The 19,696-nt window shown below is 39.9% G+C and overlaps 1 protein-coding gene across 1 annotated transcript in view; it reads left to right on the forward strand.

Moving 5' to 3' along the window:
* RORB (RAR related orphan receptor B) overlaps positions 1-19,696 on the forward strand; it is a 175,902-nt gene that overhangs the window by 117,800 nt on the left and 38,406 nt on the right. Inside the window, exons 2-4 of the mRNA XM_010952765.3 lie at positions 5,680-5,765; positions 10,273-10,414; positions 17,842-18,243. Of these exons, the coding sequence (XP_010951067.2) occupies positions 5,680-5,765; positions 10,273-10,414; positions 17,842-18,243 (630 nt within the window). The remainder of the gene's footprint in view (positions 1-5,679; positions 5,766-10,272; positions 10,415-17,841; positions 18,244-19,696) is intronic.

Consider the following 19,696-nt stretch of genomic DNA (forward strand, 5'->3'; position numbering starts at 1 on the left):
TCTGTTATTTCTTCTGTGGAGTCAGAGTAAGCAAGCAGCTCTTTAGGGGTAAATGCTCATATACAAAAGATAAATCAACTCCCTTCATGATAATCCTACAAAGCATGCCTTTGGAAAACATCATTTTTTGCCATTATCATATGATAGTAATTTTTTCTTACTCTAGCTTTCAATGACATATAGTTGAGGGAATTATAGTCATATAAAAATAAGTGTTATCTTTAGATCATTCAGAAGCTGTCTATCAACTGAATAGAAAAGAAGGCGCCCGCAGACCACCACCTAGAATATTACAGAGAAGAGCTTGAGAAGAAAGGAAGACCCCATATGCTGGTAGATGTGAGGGCATTCCAGTAGGAATTAAAGTGCACTGAATTTCATGCACTATATTTGGTATTTAAGCAGGACGCTGGGATTAAGATGCTGTGTGCCATGATGAGATAAAAATGAACACAAACCTGATCCAATATCAGGAATCTTTTTGAATCACCACATACCATGAATAAGGCAAGAGCTCAAAGAGTTCTACTTTTTTCCTGAGGGTCTCATTTTTCCACACTTTCATCCCATCCCAGTCTTGGAGCTGTTTTCTGATAAATCAGAGTTACAGTGGAACCAGATCTCAGGAAAACCTGCTTAATCATTCAGGATTGTTATTATGTGATATCAGAAGGTTTTGTACCTAATAGAGGCAGATAGTGTGCCAGTGAGAGAGGAAAAGAGTACAAACAGGGATTTTAATTCGGATTTGCCACAAATGATAGATGAGATACAATTTAAGTCGATGAGATACAACTTGGGCTACTGAGACCAGACCATCTGCAAAAAGATTTTTAACCAAAATAGTCATCTTGATTGGAAATTTTTACATATGCAAATTGTGCTTCACTCAGACATTGAGTTCTTCCTGCACTGCCCACTTTTAGCATAACTGTAAAATTCTGAGAAGCAGAAACTGACAGGCAAACCCAGTGTCCAGGAATGGGAGTTATCATAGACTGGGTAGATCGTTCTTATTTCCCTTAAGAAAACAAAAGATGCTATGAGTATAGCCCCCAACCAAAAGCCAGGACATACAGAGAGAATTACTGGTCACTCCTTAGTATTTTCAGATTCTGGCCTTATCCCAGGGTTTTATTTCCTTTGCAGGTGGTTTACGTGCTACAGAGAATTCCTTGTTAATAATTTGATTCATTTAATTCTCAATGGGAGCCTTATGCCGTATCAGAATCACCGGGGTGCAGAGAGGGGGTGCTTTTCCAAAATACGTATTTACTCAAACCTCGAGATTTTTATTTCTTCTCCTCAACCCAAATATGGAAAACCAGTATTACTTCAAGCCTCTTTTAAAAAGGAGTCTCAAATCTCTTGGCTGTACTGAAAGAGAAAGAAAGAAAGAAACAACTAGGACTACTGTTTTAAGTAGTTATAAAAATTCTCTTTCAGGCTCCATAGAAAATATAAAAAAGAAATATGACCTGGACTCTGTCCTCGATGGACTTAGAATGCCCAGAATATAAAAACGGCCGAGTTGAGTTATGAGGGTTGGAATGGCACGAAGGGTGAGCCATTAGAGCACACATGGTAAAAATGCGCCCTCCAGCCAGGAAGTACCTGGAAGGTCCTTTATTACTGCCATTCCTGATGGATGGATGCTCTTAACAGTTAAGGTATTTTGATGGATTAAAGTGATTCATTTTCTAGCCAACTCATTAGCCTGGATTAGTTTATCTAACCTTAGTACCTGGTGTCACCGTGGGGGGTTCTGAAGGCATAGAACTAAAGATATGTACATTCCGATAAGCAGGGAGAATTAAAAGCAGGGTGACCTTGTGTGATGCCGCGGTGAGGGAGCCTCAGCAAGGAAGGGCCTTCAGGAGCATTCCGGGGTGAGAACTGCCATCTTCAAAGAGGGAGACAAATTTGGACTATGACGCTGTAATTGTTGAATAGGACCTGCCTGCCAAATCTTGGGGTATTAGTTAGTTGTACTACATAAATTATTCTAATATGAAGTAACACATCAAATTATTTTGAATCTTCCATGACACTCTTTGACACTATAAGAATATCATTTCCCAAAAAAATATATCTATGATTGCTGTTATAAATTAAAAAACATTGAATTGGTAAATAAAAACTGAACTGTAGTCTCCATGAAGGCTAGTTACTAATAGAAAAATGAAAGTGAGAAGATGATATAAGAAATGGAAAAACAGACATGAGCACATATCAAGCCATCTCTCAGAGCATCTCAGCGCCCCTGAATTTGTCTCAGAAAAGGCTGTTGTTGGATTCATCCATGAGTCCAGCAAAAGTGTAGAAGCTAAACTCCCTCCTCCTTTCTGTGCATCACTTTCTTTGTCACAGATGGTGAGATCCAAGCCACCAAGCCATCCCTAGATGTTCAGATTGAAACTGTGGTAAATAGCTTGTTGCTAGATCTGTAGTCACTACGAGACAACTGCACAGGAGACTCTGGGTGGTGTAACGGCAAGGCATTTAGAAATGACAAACATTAGAACAATAATGTGATGTGTTGTCCTAATTAGCATCTGAAATACCCTGCCTTTAAGATGTGCTTTGTGAAAATACAGTGCAAACTATGAAGTTGTAGCTCAGAAACAGTTTACTTTAAATGAGAGAAAAGGAAAAGGATTAGTATTTTAAATTATGTAAACTTATCTTCACCTGTAATAAACCTCAGATGACCTATCCTGTCATCATAGGTAAAAATGGTCATAGGTTTTCCAAGCTGATTAATCCCTCCCACACAAAGCATTACACATATACACTTTTCAGTGACTTCTTTCTCTTTAAAAATACTGTTAAAATGTTTACGGTTCTTCAGGATTACATGTTGAGCCAGAATTATAAATATGTATAAATATGCAGATGCTCTATCGAATCATTTCTTATGCCATTTGTATTTCCGAAGTTCTGTGAGATAACCTTTGTGGCTTTCCAGAACATCTTCTCCCACCCCAGGGGGCAAATTACCTCTATTTTCATTTCCTTTAGAGTTAGATCATTTTATAATTAAGAACTTATTGAAGCATATTCTCCCCACATGTAAGTTACTCCCTGGGGAGTAATTTATGCAAAGAGCACCTCTGACTTAATATCATATACGCTTAACAACTGTACCACTGGATACCTGGGATTTTCAGTCAGTTTTGCAATCATCATAAAAAATGCACAGTTGGAAAGGTTACACTTAAAAAATAATCCATAGTACAAATAACTTTTAGTGTCATTTGTTTGGTTTTTTAATAATAAGACTTTTAATAAAGGAATAATAATGTAACTTGTCATATTTTTTGTCCAGAAGCGTTAGAAACACCTTCAGTGGTGTGATGGCTGTGATGTTTGTGATGATGATGGAGACTGACCTTTTCTAGTTCTTTACTATTTACAAGGCACTTCTACATAAAATATCTCATTTAATCCTCACAGATCTATGAAGTTTGTCAGCTAAGCTTTATAAACCAGAAAACAAGATTGGAGATTTTTTTCCTTGGTCATGGGCCCAATCATTAACAGATTAGGGACTAGAATCCAGGGGGGCAGAACAGAGTAGAGTAACATCAAATCTCACATTTTTCTCATATTACAAAATTTTGAAAGCAAATACCAGCTCTAAGTGAAATCTGAAAACAAAAAGAGCAGAAGCAAATAGAAATACTTAGTCTAATAAGTATTTTAGTTGACTTTGTCTCTTCTCCTGATATTTTTATTATGTCTTTAACTGGTGCTGTTGGAATAATGTAAGAATTCAAAATTGTATTTGTACCTTTTCTTCATGGGAGGCCGAGAAAGGGTTACTGAAAGAAATATCAGGAAAATCAGCTAATTTCTGGTTGCCATCTCCCGAGTCAAGGGCATGATTAACCACCTGCATCCTCAGTTTTCTCATATGAAAAATAGGGACATAACACTGAATCTTTTTGCTTATAAAGATGATTTGAACACACTGTGAAATATTTAAGGTTTCAAAAGTGATGTGCTCTCCTAAAGCTACGTGATTTTTAATGTAGAACAATAAGAAAAAGAGGGTTCTGTCTTGCATTTATTTGTTTTGTATATTCAAAGGTGAGAAACTGTAAAAAACCATCCACGTGGCAGATTGATGTATAAAGCATTTTGAAGCATATTTTGCATAATTATTTTAAATTGGGAGCGGGAGCAGCAGATCTTTCTGGTGTGTATAATTTTAACAACACTTAGAATACTATCAGAGGCGAAGGAATTACTACATTCCAAATAAAGTTTATATTATGGATGCATCCATTACCTCTAAAATCATCTTTCCAAGAGGTTCTATGCACGAGTATCTACAAGACATCACACCAAATTGCACACAGGCAAAATGGAAACTCTATGCCCCACTGTATTCCACAAAGGAATTGCCTTACTAACCATGCTATTTGTATCAAACCTACTATTTAATCTTACTGTCAAAGCTAGGAAGCTAGAAGTCACTTCTGATTCTTCATCAATTTCCACCTCTGTATCCTTTCTTTCATTTACCTTCTCCCCTCTCCCATTGAGCTACCTTTCTATTTGCTTCTTCCTCTCCGTTTATCCGGCCACCGATGTAATTCACGCTTGCATTTCCTAACACCCAGGTTAGGAATTGCCTTTTAGTTAGTCTTCCCTTTGTTCTGGTTAGCCTGCCGAACTCACCTTTCTAAGGTACTCCAGCCAACACTTTCATCATTTCTTCGATTCCATAAAGCCAGTGATGTCAGGTGAAAATTCTTCTGCCTAAATCCCAGGAGCTCCGTAAACTGCTATCACTCCCTCTGTCCAACCATATGGCCCAAGTTTCCCCCAGGGCCAGGTTGCTTGTCTCAGTGAGCACAAGCCACGGCCCTTTGGGACCTCCTTCATTCCATTCTGCTGGCAAAAATGCCTTTTGCCTTTCACTTCAGTCTTACCAAATCCTACAGAATCTTCAGAATCAAATGTCTTCAAAGCCAATGAAATCATTTTATTTCCTATTCAGGTAACAGTACCCACAGGCTTTATCATTTTTCCCTGATATCTCTGTGTATTTATTCTGTTTTCTTGATTAAATTATTGGTGTCACTAGTATATGTTACCTTGTGTCAACAACTTTTATTGTTTTAGTGCATGTATACATGCTTAATAAATATTGGACTGATTCGTCATTGGCACTTTCACAAGTAAACATCCCGCCACATAATGTATAAAGTCACCTCCACTCCTTCCAGTGTTGCTTTATTTACTTATTTAAAACAGTTTTGAAATAAGGCAATGTGATAGTTCTCTGTGATTTAATGTTTGAAGTGCAAAATAAGAAAACCAAAGCCACAGGTTCAAGGGAGTTTTAAGTCACACTACATCAAGGTCAAGTTCCAAAAAGAGAAAACAATGAAAGCAAGAGGTTAGAAAAACTTCCGTTCCCTGGTTTTATATATATATATATATATATATATATATATATTTTAGTTAGAGAAAAACAAAACAGACAGTGGTAAACGGATGCCCTTTCACTTAGAAGAAGCTTAGGAAAGCCATTCAAACAGAAGTGGGTGACCCCACACCTGCTGTCTCCAAACACTGCCACAGCAGGGAGAGGTGGGGAGGGAGACAGGAGGGTGAAAAAGAAGAAGACAGCTCTGTAAGCTCAAAATGTCTGTTTTCCCCTTTCAGCACAAATTGAAGTGATACCATGCAAAATTTGTGGCGATAAATCCTCTGGGATCCACTACGGAGTCATCACGTGTGAAGGCTGCAAGGTATGAGACTTTAGCCGAGCGCTGCCGGCAGCCTCCGTGCTGGCCTCAGGCATCTGTGTACTTCACAATGCGAGAAGTGACACCTCTTGAAAGAAGGTCTGCTAAAGGATTCCTGTGCCTGCTGCTGACACTCAGGACTTCTTGCTGGGTGGGTGGGTGGGTTGATTTTCTGTTCTTCGGCCTTTCACCTTTTTGTCATTGTCTAACTCAGCAGCAGCTGCTTAAAAATGGATTGATATTTAAAAGCTTCAATGATTCACATCTACAGAGATATATAAATACTGATTTGCTGTTTTAACAGCCTTGTGTCCAGTAAACTCCAGCACACTTATATCAATAGGAAAGAAACTGAAGGTTAAAATAAAGATTATAAGCTAATGGCAGGGGAGTTGGGAGTGGGGGCAAGATATAGCTGCCCTGTGTGGTAGAGTGCATACTTAGTATGCACAAGGTCCTGGGTTCAATCCCCAGTACCTCCTCTAAAAATAAATAAGTAAATAAATAAACCTAAGTACCCCCTCCCCCTGCCAAAAAAAGAAAAAGAAAGAAACTAATGAGCTTATATCTCTGCTGGAGAAAGAAGTCCAGGTAACAGTTGCAATGTGCAGGTGACCATGCTTTGTCTCACATTCCAGAAAAGTCATCTGCCCCAACTTCATCAGTGGGGTCTTTTTTTTTTTTTTTTTTTGACTCTTTTATTTAATGGATATGCTTGGGATTGAACCCAAGACCTCACACATGGTAAATACACACTCTACCACTGAGCTATACCCCCAGCCACAGTGAGGTCCTGAGGTATAAACAAGATTATGTCATTTGGCCAGCATCATTGATCTAGTTAGTGAGAGAATATGGGTTTTTTTAATTCTCAGTCCAGTGTTCTCCTCCACGACAGATTCCACCAAACCTTCCAAAGACGAATAATTCCTATGAGCAAGTTGTTTCTTAAAATACAAAGCTTGGGGTGGGGGCGGGGTAGGTAGGAAATACTCAATGGTAGAGTGCATGCTTAGCACGCACAACACCCTGGGTTCCATCCCAGTGCCTCCATTAAAAGAAAAAAAATACAAAGTGGAAAGAATAGCCATTAACTTAATCTGAAATAAGAGCATTTGAAACCTAACAGTAAATTTTTAAATTTAATCCTTAGAAGGAAAGAAAGAGTGAGAGACTAAATATCGAAGGGGACATGAAAACAGTTCTGCAACTAATTTTAAAGGGCAATGTGTAACCCGAACAAATGAAATGCAGCCACAGTTTGGGAGGGAAAAGGGAGAGACTGGCAGAGCTATTGGCAAAAGCAAGTATGTTTTTGATCAAAGATGCGAACCAAGTGAATCATTAATTTAAGGTCAGTAAACTAAAGGAGATGTAGCACAGTCATAGGTTCTAAGAGCCAACTTTAATCCTAAGAGACATTCAAATATAAATGAAACAAAACGTTCTGTAACTGTCGAATAGTCACACTATGTGAAAAACTGGCAGTGTCTCCATAATAATCTCAAAAAGTGTGATTCCTGGAACTGAAAGGGGTGGGAAGAAAAGAAAGAGGAATAAATGAGAATAAAGTGGGGCAGGGATGTTGAGGAGGGAGGCTAACATTACTGGACTAACCTCATCAACATATTGACCTGCTTTCAAGGTGATTAGCGATAATCCGCGTTTGAACATCAGTAGATGTGCCTTACGTTCTGTGCTTCTGCAGATCTACAATTAAGAATTGCATGTTATCCACTTTAATGCAATTTTTTCAGCTTATCAGAAGAAACAATAAAGCGAAATTACAAATTGGCAATTTTTGTTTCACCCTCCTAGAATAAGTTAGTACTTCCTTCGGGCAGGTCAACAAATAATTTTCTTCCTAAACACTAATAATGTTGGAATCAGAATCCTCTCCAGCGAAATCACTTCTACCACTGTGTTGGTTTATGCAATTTTAAGAGTTCTGGTCTAGTTTATAGAGTATCCACGAAAAAATGTTTTTTAGATCAATGTCCAAGTGGAGACGGTTTGTGTTTTGTTGTATAAAGTTGTATGTGGAAAATGTCTGATTTCAAAATATGAAGATATGTTCCTGTTAAGGAGCAAAAGATTTTAAACAGTAACTTGCAAAAGATTTAACTACTGAACAAATATATTCCAACAGGTCAATAACCAAGACTGAGTGTTTAGGCTCCTGTCATCTTTTCTATTTAAAGGAAGAAACCATAGGGTGGAGGGTATAGAGCAAGTGGGAGAACGCATGCTTGGCATGCATGAGATCATGGGTTCAATCCCCACTTCCTCCTCTAAAAGTTAAAAAAATAAAATAAAATTAAGAAGAAATCCATAATTAAGGAAATTATTCTGTTATTTTGAAGCATATTCTGAGGTTTTAGTCAAAATGACATTGTACACCACAGAACTTTTTTTTATTTCATGGAAAAACCTACATTTGTAAACATGCTACATTTTTCTCCTGATAGCAAACTCAAGAAGTTCTGCTCAGAATAGGGTATCAGTGTCAGCACATTCAACGTGAGTCTCTGAATTTTGATAATATTGTTTTCGAGTCAACATAAACAACCCATTTAAAATAACATCAGTTCAGCTCATGCACATATGCAGACTCCTTTTCATTCAATAAAAATTTACAGTGAAATCTTCTTCATGCCAAAATCTTATTTGCACTAATGAGCAACAGATAAGCAGGAAGTGCTTCACAATTAATGTCAAATTGGCCTTAAATTAGGGCTGTAGCTGTGACTTCAAAAAAGTCTTTTCTGTCAACTCCTTTGCCTAGAGGCACTTAGAGTATCCACAGATAAAAACCACACAATTCTTTCGTAAAATGTAAATTCCAAGTCATCTTTAATCAAGATCGATGGGCAGTAGTTATGCTTTCTGACGACTTTCACAGTATATAATGTGCATCATTCCAATGCCAGGGGGCTTGGATGTGATCTCTTGTTTAAAGGCTTCATGAATTCTTTTGAACTGGACAATCAGGTATCTTATTTTGCCACCACCGGTCCATTAAGTAAATAATGCACGTGGGTCTGTGAGGGCAGAACTAGTCCTTGTTGTTGAGTGGCTTGGGACTCAAACACAAACCCATTGGCACTCCTCTCTAAGGAGAGACTTGGCCCCACATCCTTTTCTGAGGTTTTTCATAAGGTTGGCCAAGCTCTTTGTGCCCGAGACAAAAGGAAAATTGATCATTTGAATCCTGTTTTTATTGAAACCTCCTGGACGGTTTGCATTAATGTTGATCTTTAATATTTTGTGTTAAAACATCTGTCCCGATTACCACATCTTTTAGCAACTCTTAAGTTTGTGACTGAGATGATTGTCTCACCAGCCTCACTGTCACCCCAGCCCTGCTCTATCCTCCCATTGATAGTTGAGAAAAGACGGAAGCCATCTGACAGAAGTCAGGTGACCTCTTCCAAGACTCTCAGCAAGGTGGACATTGGGCTACCATCGCGGGCCTTTTCTGGGCTTCCTCTTTCCGAGAGGTGGTACTGTGGGTTATCTTTTCCTAAAAATTCTCTCGGTAAATCTGTCGTAGACCACTGCTTTCTTTGTGGCACTCTGCACTTTTGCTGTATTGCAATTCAAGAGCAAGGAGTGATTAGGGAAACTGATTAAAAGGTGAATAAATAGGTGAAGGATACTTTTTTATCTCTGGAAAAAATGCTTATTTTCCCCAGTAAGATTTTTTTGTCAGATAACTAAGGTGAGTGGTATCCAAAGAAATTTTAAAAAATAATAAACTCAGCTGTGGATTTATTTACAAGGGTGGTGGATGTTCCAAGGCACTTCATATTGTACCAGAAGGACCTAAACTGACTTGCATAAAAGCCTCTTATACTGCTATAACCTGAGACCAAGCAGAGAACGTTCGTTCAGCTTGTTTATTTTTCATCGGTTTTTTTTTGTTTATTGTTTATTTTTTATTGAGCAGTTTATATAAAATATTTCCTTTATTCAAAGATGTAGTTGACTATAAGGTACCTCACTGGCTAAAAAGCAACCTTCCAGATGCATTCTGGCCAAATACAAAAATTTCCAAATGGGTAAAAGTGCATCTTAGAAACCAGGCAGATAGTGGCACGTACTGAGCGGGCACGCCTCAGCATCTGAGTTCCTCACTCCCACAGCACTTGACGTAAGCCTGTGTTACTGTCCGCATCGTTTCGTCATATGCGGCTTGGCAGTTACACTCTCCTCCGCCACTCCTTTCCCACAGTCCTCTCAGCTTTACTTTGCATAGAACAGCACAGCACAGCTCACAAATGTCTCTAGTAAATGCTGATTGAATGAATGACACCCTCACATCTCTGCAGAGAGTACGAATTCTCCCCAGCATAAACATCTGTAAGCTATCCAAGTAGAGGTATCCAAAGAGTTTTTAAAATTAAACTTAGTTCTGTTCACTGTACAAAATGTAGCTGATGGATATGTTAATGGTCTCCGGTTCCCGTCTTATAAATCTGTCTCCTTCCCATTCTCTTTCTCCCTCTAGGGATTCTTTAGGAGGAGCCAGCAGAACAATGCCTCTTACTCCTGCCCGAGGCAGAGAAACTGTTTAATTGACAGAACCAACAGAAACCGTTGCCAACACTGCCGACTGCAGAAGTGTCTTGCCCTAGGAATGTCAAGAGATGGTAAGGCATCGCCTTCCTATTTCTTACTTAAAGGCTTTCAGTTGGATGCTTTGCTGAAGTCTGTTGAAGCCACTGGAAGAATTCTAGACAAAGGGAATTAGGGATAAGAAGAAAAGGAAACCATGTGCTGGCAGCGCATTAAGAGGAAAAGTAAGAACAGATGAAAATATAGTATTGCCTACAACGTAGGAAGAAAGGAAAGACTGTACTGTAGCTCGTGGAGCAATCTGTGCTAACTAGGTTAGGTAAAAGCCACATAGGCCGAGACTGAAAGGTGACCGCCTGTCCAGGTTTGCCTGCAGATGAGGGGTTTCCTGGGACGTGAGATTTTTCAGAGCAAAAGCTGGAAAGTCCGAGGCAGACTGGGACCATTTGGTCACTGGATAAGTCTGACGGGTACACAAGTCGCTCAGCATGAGGAGTTGCTCAGGAACAGAATGGGCTTCTGTGGGAAGCCCAGAAGCCCCAATAATGGGTGTGGACTCTTCTGAGGCACGCAGATCGCAAAGGCTGTAGTGGAAGTCCACGTCTTAGAAGGGTTGTGTGGATGGTGTCTTTCTCATAATAGACGGGTGTGTGCGCTGCCTTCATGCCCAACCCAAATGGGTGGCTTGGCTCCCCAGGTGAACTTCTTAGAGTAAGGAAGGAGGACAAATCAACTCACACAAAGAATTTCATCTAGCTTTGCGTCCATTTTCAATTATTCATCTAAGTCTTTCTCCCCTGACATTGGGGGCCGCACTCCTGTATCAGACTGCAAGCAGCCCTGAGTCCTGGGGCCACTTCTGTCTTGTTCCCACTGTTCCCTCAGGGTCTGGTTAAAAGCAGGCATCTAAGAGTTTGTTGAATTCTCTTTTACCTAGAGCCTGAGACACAGACAAAGCCCCTGATACTTATTCTGTCTATGTGAACCGCTGTGGATTCTGTGTCTGGTCACACTCCCTCTAATGAAGTTCAAGGTGGTGTGAACCAGAAAAGAAACAAAAGAAAGAAAAGGAAATACTTCTAGATTTTAAAGAAATATAGATAATTTGCACGCTCTTTCTCTTGGTGTAAACGAATTTTATGTTATCAAATTAAATGTGGGCCTTTTACTCATTTGGGTAAATTTAGCTCTGCATAGATGATATCTAAACTTAGCTACTGTTTACTTCTTAGCTTGCATTCTCCAAATAGTCGCATCTTGAATTTTTGTTTCCCTTTTCTCTGATTTCCAACTCACCTAAACTTGTGTATAGAATTACACCTCTGAGATATATTTGACCCCCAAAAATAAAAAGAATCTGACCTTCAGCCCTTCAGTTTATAGGTAGCTTCTAAAGCTACAGCAATGTAAGTTTCCAAAACTTTTCTATCTATTAGCTGATTTTGTTGTTTGTTTTTCTAGATTTACTAATCACATAAATTCTCTCAGGGTAAATTTGTAGCGCTGTACTTCTACATACGTAAAGTGAAGAAAGTGGAGGATGGGGGTTAAGTGGTTTTCAGAATTTATTTGGTGAAATTCTGTGGGAATTTGCGTTGATGATTTTGCACCTCATTTCTATAATATGAAAGCAGCGTGTTAATTGACAGTATCTGAAAAGCTCCATTAGTAATTTTACAGAGACACTAAACCACTGAGTATTTGTCTTTGTTACCTCTTCCTGCAATAAGAGGAAGTATCTATTTGGAAGGAGAGAGCTTGTGGGTCTGTGCTGCTGAACAGAATCATGGGTGAGGGGTGGGCGTATGGTCCAAGGCAGATTCAGTGACGTCCGCCCACAAAATTTAAGAGACTGAATCTCATGACATAAAAGAAGTGTGTTAGGGCAAAAGATCACTTGTGGATGGGGCCACAGTCTGTTCTCAAGGGGGAGGAAACTTACTGTAGCATAAACTTCTAAGTAAAAGCAATACAGCATCTAAGGATACTGGAGATTAAACATAATGATCCGCCTTAATTTTAGGGCCAGAGACAATCCTGAGACTTCCGGGGACATCTTCAAAAATGCCTCCTAAGCATGTCTTGTGTCAAACTAATGATGAGGAGAAACGCTCAGGAGTGGGAGTGGTGGTTGGAAATGGGGAGAAGGACTTTCAGCAGAAGGAAAAGAATGATTCTGTCTAAAGGAAAACAACTTCTTCTTTACTACTGATGTAGAGGAAGCTTATTATAAACCTTGAATATAAAGGGTACTGTAAACCAAGTAAGTCACACTAATACCGAGGAAGGTAAACAGGTGTTATCTCCCTATTGATAAGTGATGTCTACTGTGTGGTACTGAGACATTAGGAAGCCCTGAGGTTATGGCTGATGAGCTATGTCTAGCAAGGGCTCAAGAATGAGAGATAGGATGTCTCCTGCCACTAATTTATTGAACCTACCTTTTGATGAAGCAAATCTTTTCAAAGCGCTTTGGCAGTAGTACTAGTAGCCAAGGTAAGGTGCCCTCACACCTAACTTCTTTCTACATACACCCCCGCACCAGCTTCCCTCAGACTTAAAGTGGCATCCTCATTTTGATGTTTGCATTTGCCGTTTGTCAGTTACGCCTGGCTCCAGGGATGTTAACTTCACCACACCTGGTCCCTGAAGTAACGTAGTGACTAGGGGACAGCTTGATGGAACCGTTGACTTCACTGTACTTTCATTCTCTCCTGAATTCCCACTGTTACAGTGGTCTGTTTGCCATGGCACATATAGGAGGAGCAGATACAAACTCAGCAATAACAAATGTGTTCAAATTTAGCTCAGGCAGAGAATCAAAAGTCCAATCCACTTGGAATACATACACATGTGTTTGTATGTATAAAAATGTGAAGGTATTGCATGTATATGTGTGTATAAATTGGTGGCATGTATATGCCCACTGAATCTTCTCCACCATCTTAATTTCTTTTAACTTTAATTTAATTTATTTCCAGTTAAAACTGGACCCTTCACAAATGTTAGTTGCAGGAATCTTTAGTGTAAATTACTTCCAGTTGTATTGCTACTACTAAAATAACCCCAAAAAACAGAAATCTTTGGCATCAGTAGGGTGATACTGTGTCCCCAGAGAGAAAACATGATACTTACCTTGCAGTGATCAAGTAAGTGTGTGCCCTCCCAAATGCTGTGCTTCTATGAAAAAAATGGAAGTTGCCCTACAGGGACGGGTTTCACAGATTTGGCTTCTTCTTACACAGAATGGCATTGTCCAATATAGTATCCACGTGCCACTATTTAAGTTTAAATTTAGATTTATTAAAATTAAATAAAATTTAAAAATCAGTTCTTCACTCATACTGGCTATATTTCAGTTGCTCAAAAGCCTCCCGTGGCTTGTGGCTCCCATACTGGAAAGCTTAGAGAACATTCTATCATCACAGAAAGTTCTGTTGGAGAAGAAATGAGGAGGGATAAGAGAGAATATTTTAAAATTACAAATACGGTTGGGTGGATTGAATCAGATTTTGTCTACAAGTCCTAGAGCACTATACAAAAGGTATAGTCTTGAAATTCTTGAAATTTAAGAGTTAAATTGAGAGCAGTTTCCTTGAGAAAGTACTGAGATATAAATGTAAAGAACTTTACAGCCAAAGATAGTAAGATAAAATAATTTCCAAAATGACTAAGGAAAGTCATAGATAAGGGGGTAGGGTACAGCTCAGTGGTAGAGCGCATGCTTAGCATGCACGAGGTCCTAGGTTCAATTCCCTGTACCTCCATTTAAATAAATGAATGAATGAATGAATGAATGAATAAATAAATAAATAAATAAATAAATAAATAAATAAATAAATAAATAAATAAATAAATAAATAAATAAATAAATATCTAATCACACCCCCCCCCAAAAAAGAACTTCCAGGAAAGTCATAGATGATAGTTCTACAACTGGGTTCCTCTTGAAAGCAAAAACATGTGTCTAGTTGTGTGGTAGGAAGCAGAAATCCTTGAAGAAGCATTGTCTTTTCTCTATAGTGACTCCAAAAACTTACATTCCATGTAGAAGCCCACAATTCAGGTAAATACAAAAAGGTTTCCAGTACTTCTACGTAAAATCTTTCTTTTCCAGTGTGAGCTCAAAATGAGGGTTAAGAGCGTATCCTGAGCAAATGCCATCATCATTGAATATTTATAAGGCACTTGCAATGTACACAGAATGGTGCTACTAGTTTCTTTGAGAGCTAGCGGTTTAACAAGAGGCCGCCTCTATAGTCAAGTGAATCTCATTAACAGAATAATTCAGATTTGAGAGGAGCAAACACTTAAACTATATGCCATTCTGAATAATGGGCAGTGGTAAGAAAAATGGTAATACTTGGGGGATGCATAACTCAGTGGTAGAGCACATGCTTAGCATGAGGTCCTGGGTTCAATCCCCAGTGCTTTCATTAAAAAATAATAATAATACTTGAAAATAAAATAGTAATATAGCCTTTGTTAAAATAGGTCTATGAATGAAACATATTTACAAATGGTGACAAGGAATTATTTATATATCAGGAAAGTTCAGTAGGTTTATTTTGCAAGTACTCTAGTTTTTTCCCAAGTATGTCACCACTTTTATTACAGGAAGGAGCATAAATGTGAAACTTTGGGTCATCAGTGTTTCTGAAATGAATGGAAATTTTATTCTAAAATAGTATTAGAGTCATTGACTCTAGACCTAGATTTAGGATGAAGCCTGTTGATAATTCTAAAACATAGGGAAGCTTTAAGTTTTTCTTTGAAAATATTTAAGTTGCTCAGTGACTTGATAAGTCAGTGTTTTGGAGAAGGCATAACTATTCACCACTGAGTGAGTTTTCAGATGTTTACCAGGGCAAAGATCTTGGCAGCACTTTTTTTGACATTGTTAGCTTTGATTATGAGAGCTATAGTTAGCAGCAGAATTCTGAACCTAAAATTGTTATATGTAGGGGCTTGACTGGGCCAGTTCCTGCCTCTTCTGTGAGCTGCAGGTCAGTTCTGCAAAGCTGTGCTGATGGTAGATGGCCTTGACCAGGGTAGCTGCAATGGCTCTGCTCTGCTTCACATATCTTACCCTCCAGCAAGCTGGTTTAGGCAAGTCCTTTTCATGGTGATGCACTCAATCACACAAGCACTTTGTAAGCCTCTGTTTGTGTCACATGTCACTGTCCTGTTGGTCCAGAGCAGGTCACATGACCCTGAGTCAAAGGGTGTAGCAGGATGCCTGCAGAGAATGAAAGGGCAGTGCACATTTACATGGGGGAGAGCGTACACGTAGGCGAGAAGAGTCAGGGTCACTAATGTAGTCGACCCACTACAATGTACCTTTCACCTAAGTAGACAGTGGGTAGAAATCTAAACCAAGGATGAAGTGGAAAGGGTTTAAAAAGAGACACTATATTTCTGTCTCCAAGTCAGAAGAGTTCCTCGTTATTAATTTTCTCTCTATATAAATTTTCAACAAACAAATACAGCACTATTCTACTAAAGTAAATCAGAGAGTAGGTCTACTCCGGCCAAAACAAAAATTTTAATCTATAGTAGTAGATACAAATGTTGAATTCACCTCCCTATCTCTGTCACAAAGAGCTGTTCTGGACCTGCATAAATGCAAAGGACAGAGGGTCAGCAAATAAAGAAGCCTGTGGCATTTCTTGGAAAGAAAAAGTTCTTTCTGAACCAAAATTTATCATGATTTATTTTTTTCTTATACAAAAAGGGTTTTTTTCCCCCTAGAGAATGATACATAGTAAATTATTTGGAATAAAATATTACAGACATAGAAAGCTTTCTCTAAAAGTTACTAGAGAATTTTGTCAGTGGTCAAACTGGAAATACCGCTGCAATTCATAAGCAAGTAAATATGTCTCTGAGAAGCAGAATCTAATACAGTGTCTCTACGAAGTTAAACACAGTAATTTAAGACCCTACAAAAATGGCAACTGAGGTGTAAAGGGGACTTTTGTCTGAATTAATCACATGACTCGTCTTTACTCAGAGAAAGTACTGGATAATTACCACTTTGTTTTCCTACTCAGGCAGTGTCAGAAAGCCAGAACATAGGTTCTTAAGGATTGAGGATACACAGGAGGAGTTTGGGCTGCTCTAAATCCATCCCTCACATCCACACTCCAGGGGCAGAAAGGAGGAACATGCCCCCCCAAGACCCAGAAATGGGTGCAGCTTCCGTTACCCGGAGCTTCATCACGAAGCCACACCTGGCAGTGAGGGAGGCTGGGCGATGTGGTCTCCACAGCTATGCCCAGATGAAGTTTGGTAGCTCTGTAATCAGTGGAAGGAGAAGATAAATATTGGAGGAATATTGAGGGGGGATGTGAGATGACACCTCTTTCACAGCAGAAATCTCTTCTGTGGGCCCTTAGTGCTGGAGTGTTCTTAAGCACCTCACCGTTTAGTTACTCTTAGAAGTTATTCTCATCAGCCCTACTGGCTGAATCCAGGAACTGAACCTGTTTCTACTCTCCATTTTCTTCTTCCTACCGTCTCTGAGTTCCCAACACCAACAGGTGAAACTCAGAAACTCAGAGGGGAACCTCTAAATTCACCGTCTAAGTTCACCATCGTCCTCACCATTAACATGAGCTGAACGGCAATGTGCTTGATGATTTAGACAAGGTGGCCCCTCAACGCAGGTTGTTCAATGGGAGTTGACAGCGTGTGAGGGAAAATGTCACCTTCTGTAACCGTTCAGGAAGTTAAGCTCTGTAAGTTAAGAAACAAGGCATTCAGATCACAGCATCTCCGTATTACTCTATGAGTGCTGACTGAGCCTATTCCTCCTTATTCCCCAGAATGGCTAAGGATTTTGCCAGAAGAGATGGCCAATATAAAACTTCGGGGTGGTAGAATACGAAAGGAAGGGTTACTGTTGGCTCACTTGCTGGGTATTGGATTCACAAAATTTGCCATTTTCCAAAGACAGTTTTCATTTGATTTCAAAAGCCAACTGAAGGCAAATGATGTGGTTTATTTAAAGTTGTGTCTCTCACCCTGCTCCAGGTCCTTGGTCTTACCCAACATGCAATTTAGGAAAGAGTGAAATAACAGGTTCCTATCTGACAATCGAGCAATCCTAATGCTTGCGGGGGAAACTACTAATGACACTTGAACAGCAGGTGGCATTTGGTAGTTTGGGGTTTCCTTGGATTTTTTTTTTTTTCCGTAAGTGAGAAAGAACAAGGAAATAGCCCTTCTAACTTCATGGCAACGAGAAGTACATCTATTAGTTTTTATACTTCTTCCTAGCTTAGATTTCCTTCTCACTGTGCCCGTAAGCCAGTACAGACAGCCCTGAATATACCCTGTCGTCAAACGTGGTGTGCACATCAGTGGACCCTGGGGCCATGATACTGAGACTCCATGTATTTTATGCTGAGGGGACAGCCACCCATGAGCCCTTGGACTTGAGGTGGTTAACGAGAATGATAGCCACAAGTGCTGTTCTCTGCTTTTTTCTCCCACCCAGCTGTGAAGTTTGGGAGGATGTCCAAGAAGCAAAGGGACAGCCTGTACGCCGAGGTGCAGAAGCACCAGCAGCGGCTGCAGGAGCAGCGGCAGCAGCAGAGCGGGGAGGCGGAAGCCCTCGCCCGGGTGTACAGCAGCAGCATCAGTAACGGCCTCGGCAGCCTGAGCAACGAGGCCGGTGGCACTTACGCCAACGGACACGCCATTGACCTGCCCAAGTCCGAGGGCTATTACAGCGTGGATTCCGGCCAGCCATCCCCTGACCAGTCAGGACTTGATATGACTGGAATCAAACAGATAAAGCAAGAACCCATCTATGACCTCACGTCCGTACCCAACCTGTTTACCTATAGCTCTTTCAACAACGGGCAGTTAGCACCGGGGATAACGGTGACTGAAATCGGTAAGTGGATGTCTCCTTCCAGCTCACGTTTGGGAATTCTACATTGAGGTTGCCTCGGTCCTGTTTCTTCAGGTCATTTCTTTAGGTCCAAGGTGAATGCCTTGCATTCATAGCTTCTAGTGAGAAAACCAATTGATTTTTTTTAATATATTCTTCTTGAAGTATGATCAGTTTACAATGTTGTGTCAATTCTGGGGTACAGCACAATGCTTCAGTCATGTAGGAACATACATATATTCATTTTCACCATATGTTACTACAGATATTGAATATGGTTTCCTGTGTGATACAGTATGAACTTGTTGTTTACCTATTTTATATATACTAGTTAGTATCTGCAAATCTCGAACTCCCAAGTTATTCCTTCCCACCCCCCGATTTTAAAATATAGTCTAATAACTGTCCTTGTTCCCATGGCCCATAAAATTTATTTGAATCAAAGGAAGAAAGAAGAAATTATAAATAGAAAGATGCTATCTGTAAAGAACAGATGCTGTCTGTTGAATTTGGGTTCATCACTGAAGGAAAAATGTTATTGGTATAAACAAGAAAATTTCAGCAAATATTCAAAGCAATGCTATTTAAAGTGAAGAAGCTAAGGGATATAGAAACAGTATGTAGTGACTGAATAAACAGGGCTCCAACTCTTCATCCAGGATGACTGGGGACAAGCCTGTTTCCTTCTTTATAAACACAGAGGGATAGATCAGAAGGACTGCCAAGGCTCTTGTAAATCTGAACTCAAGAACTCTACATGGAAAGAGAGTCTGAATTACTGGCAATGAAAAGAGTGCAGTCTGGAATGTTACAGAACAGAAGAGGAACAAGTAAGCCCCACTTGGGGCAAGTCACAGGCACACTTGCTTCAGTAACCCGACCCTCCTGCTTTTTCATCCTCCCTAAGGAGTGGTCTTCAAGAGTGTACTGTCCTAGGTGCTCTCTCTTCTCACCTGTCACAGCTTTTTTCACCCTGTTACGTTCAGGACCCTGTTCAATGTCGGATTTGTTGATTTCATTAACTAATTGCCATAAAAATACTGATGTAGGCTTAACGCCTTACCCTCCCAGGTAACAGAGATGCATGTTAACAGTTGCCTAGAGGAGACAGCAGACAGTGGCTACAGCAGGCTTCGTGGCAGTATTTAGTGTGCAGGGGAAAGCAAGGTGGAGCTCGGGAGCCTTTGATGCCTGCTCACGTCTCACCCTGAGAGTGGGCAGAAAAGAGTGGTTAAGAACCTAGCCCCCTGAATTCACATCCTGGATCTGTGACCTGTTATTTGAGCTGGAGCAAGTTTCTCCATCCCGGTTTGCTCATCCTATTTTTTATTTCTCAAGAAGTGTTAGTTCATAGATCACAGCGTGGTTGTAAGAATTCAGTGGGTTCATACTTGTAAAACAGAGCCATGTTTGGCATTCAGCAAGGGCTCAATAACTCCTAGCTGTTATCCCTTGT

Source organism: Camelus bactrianus, chromosome 4, assembly GCF_048773025.1.
Source record: "Camelus bactrianus isolate YW-2024 breed Bactrian camel chromosome 4, ASM4877302v1, whole genome shotgun sequence".
NCBI lineage: Eukaryota > Metazoa > Chordata > Mammalia > Artiodactyla > Camelidae > Camelus > Camelus bactrianus.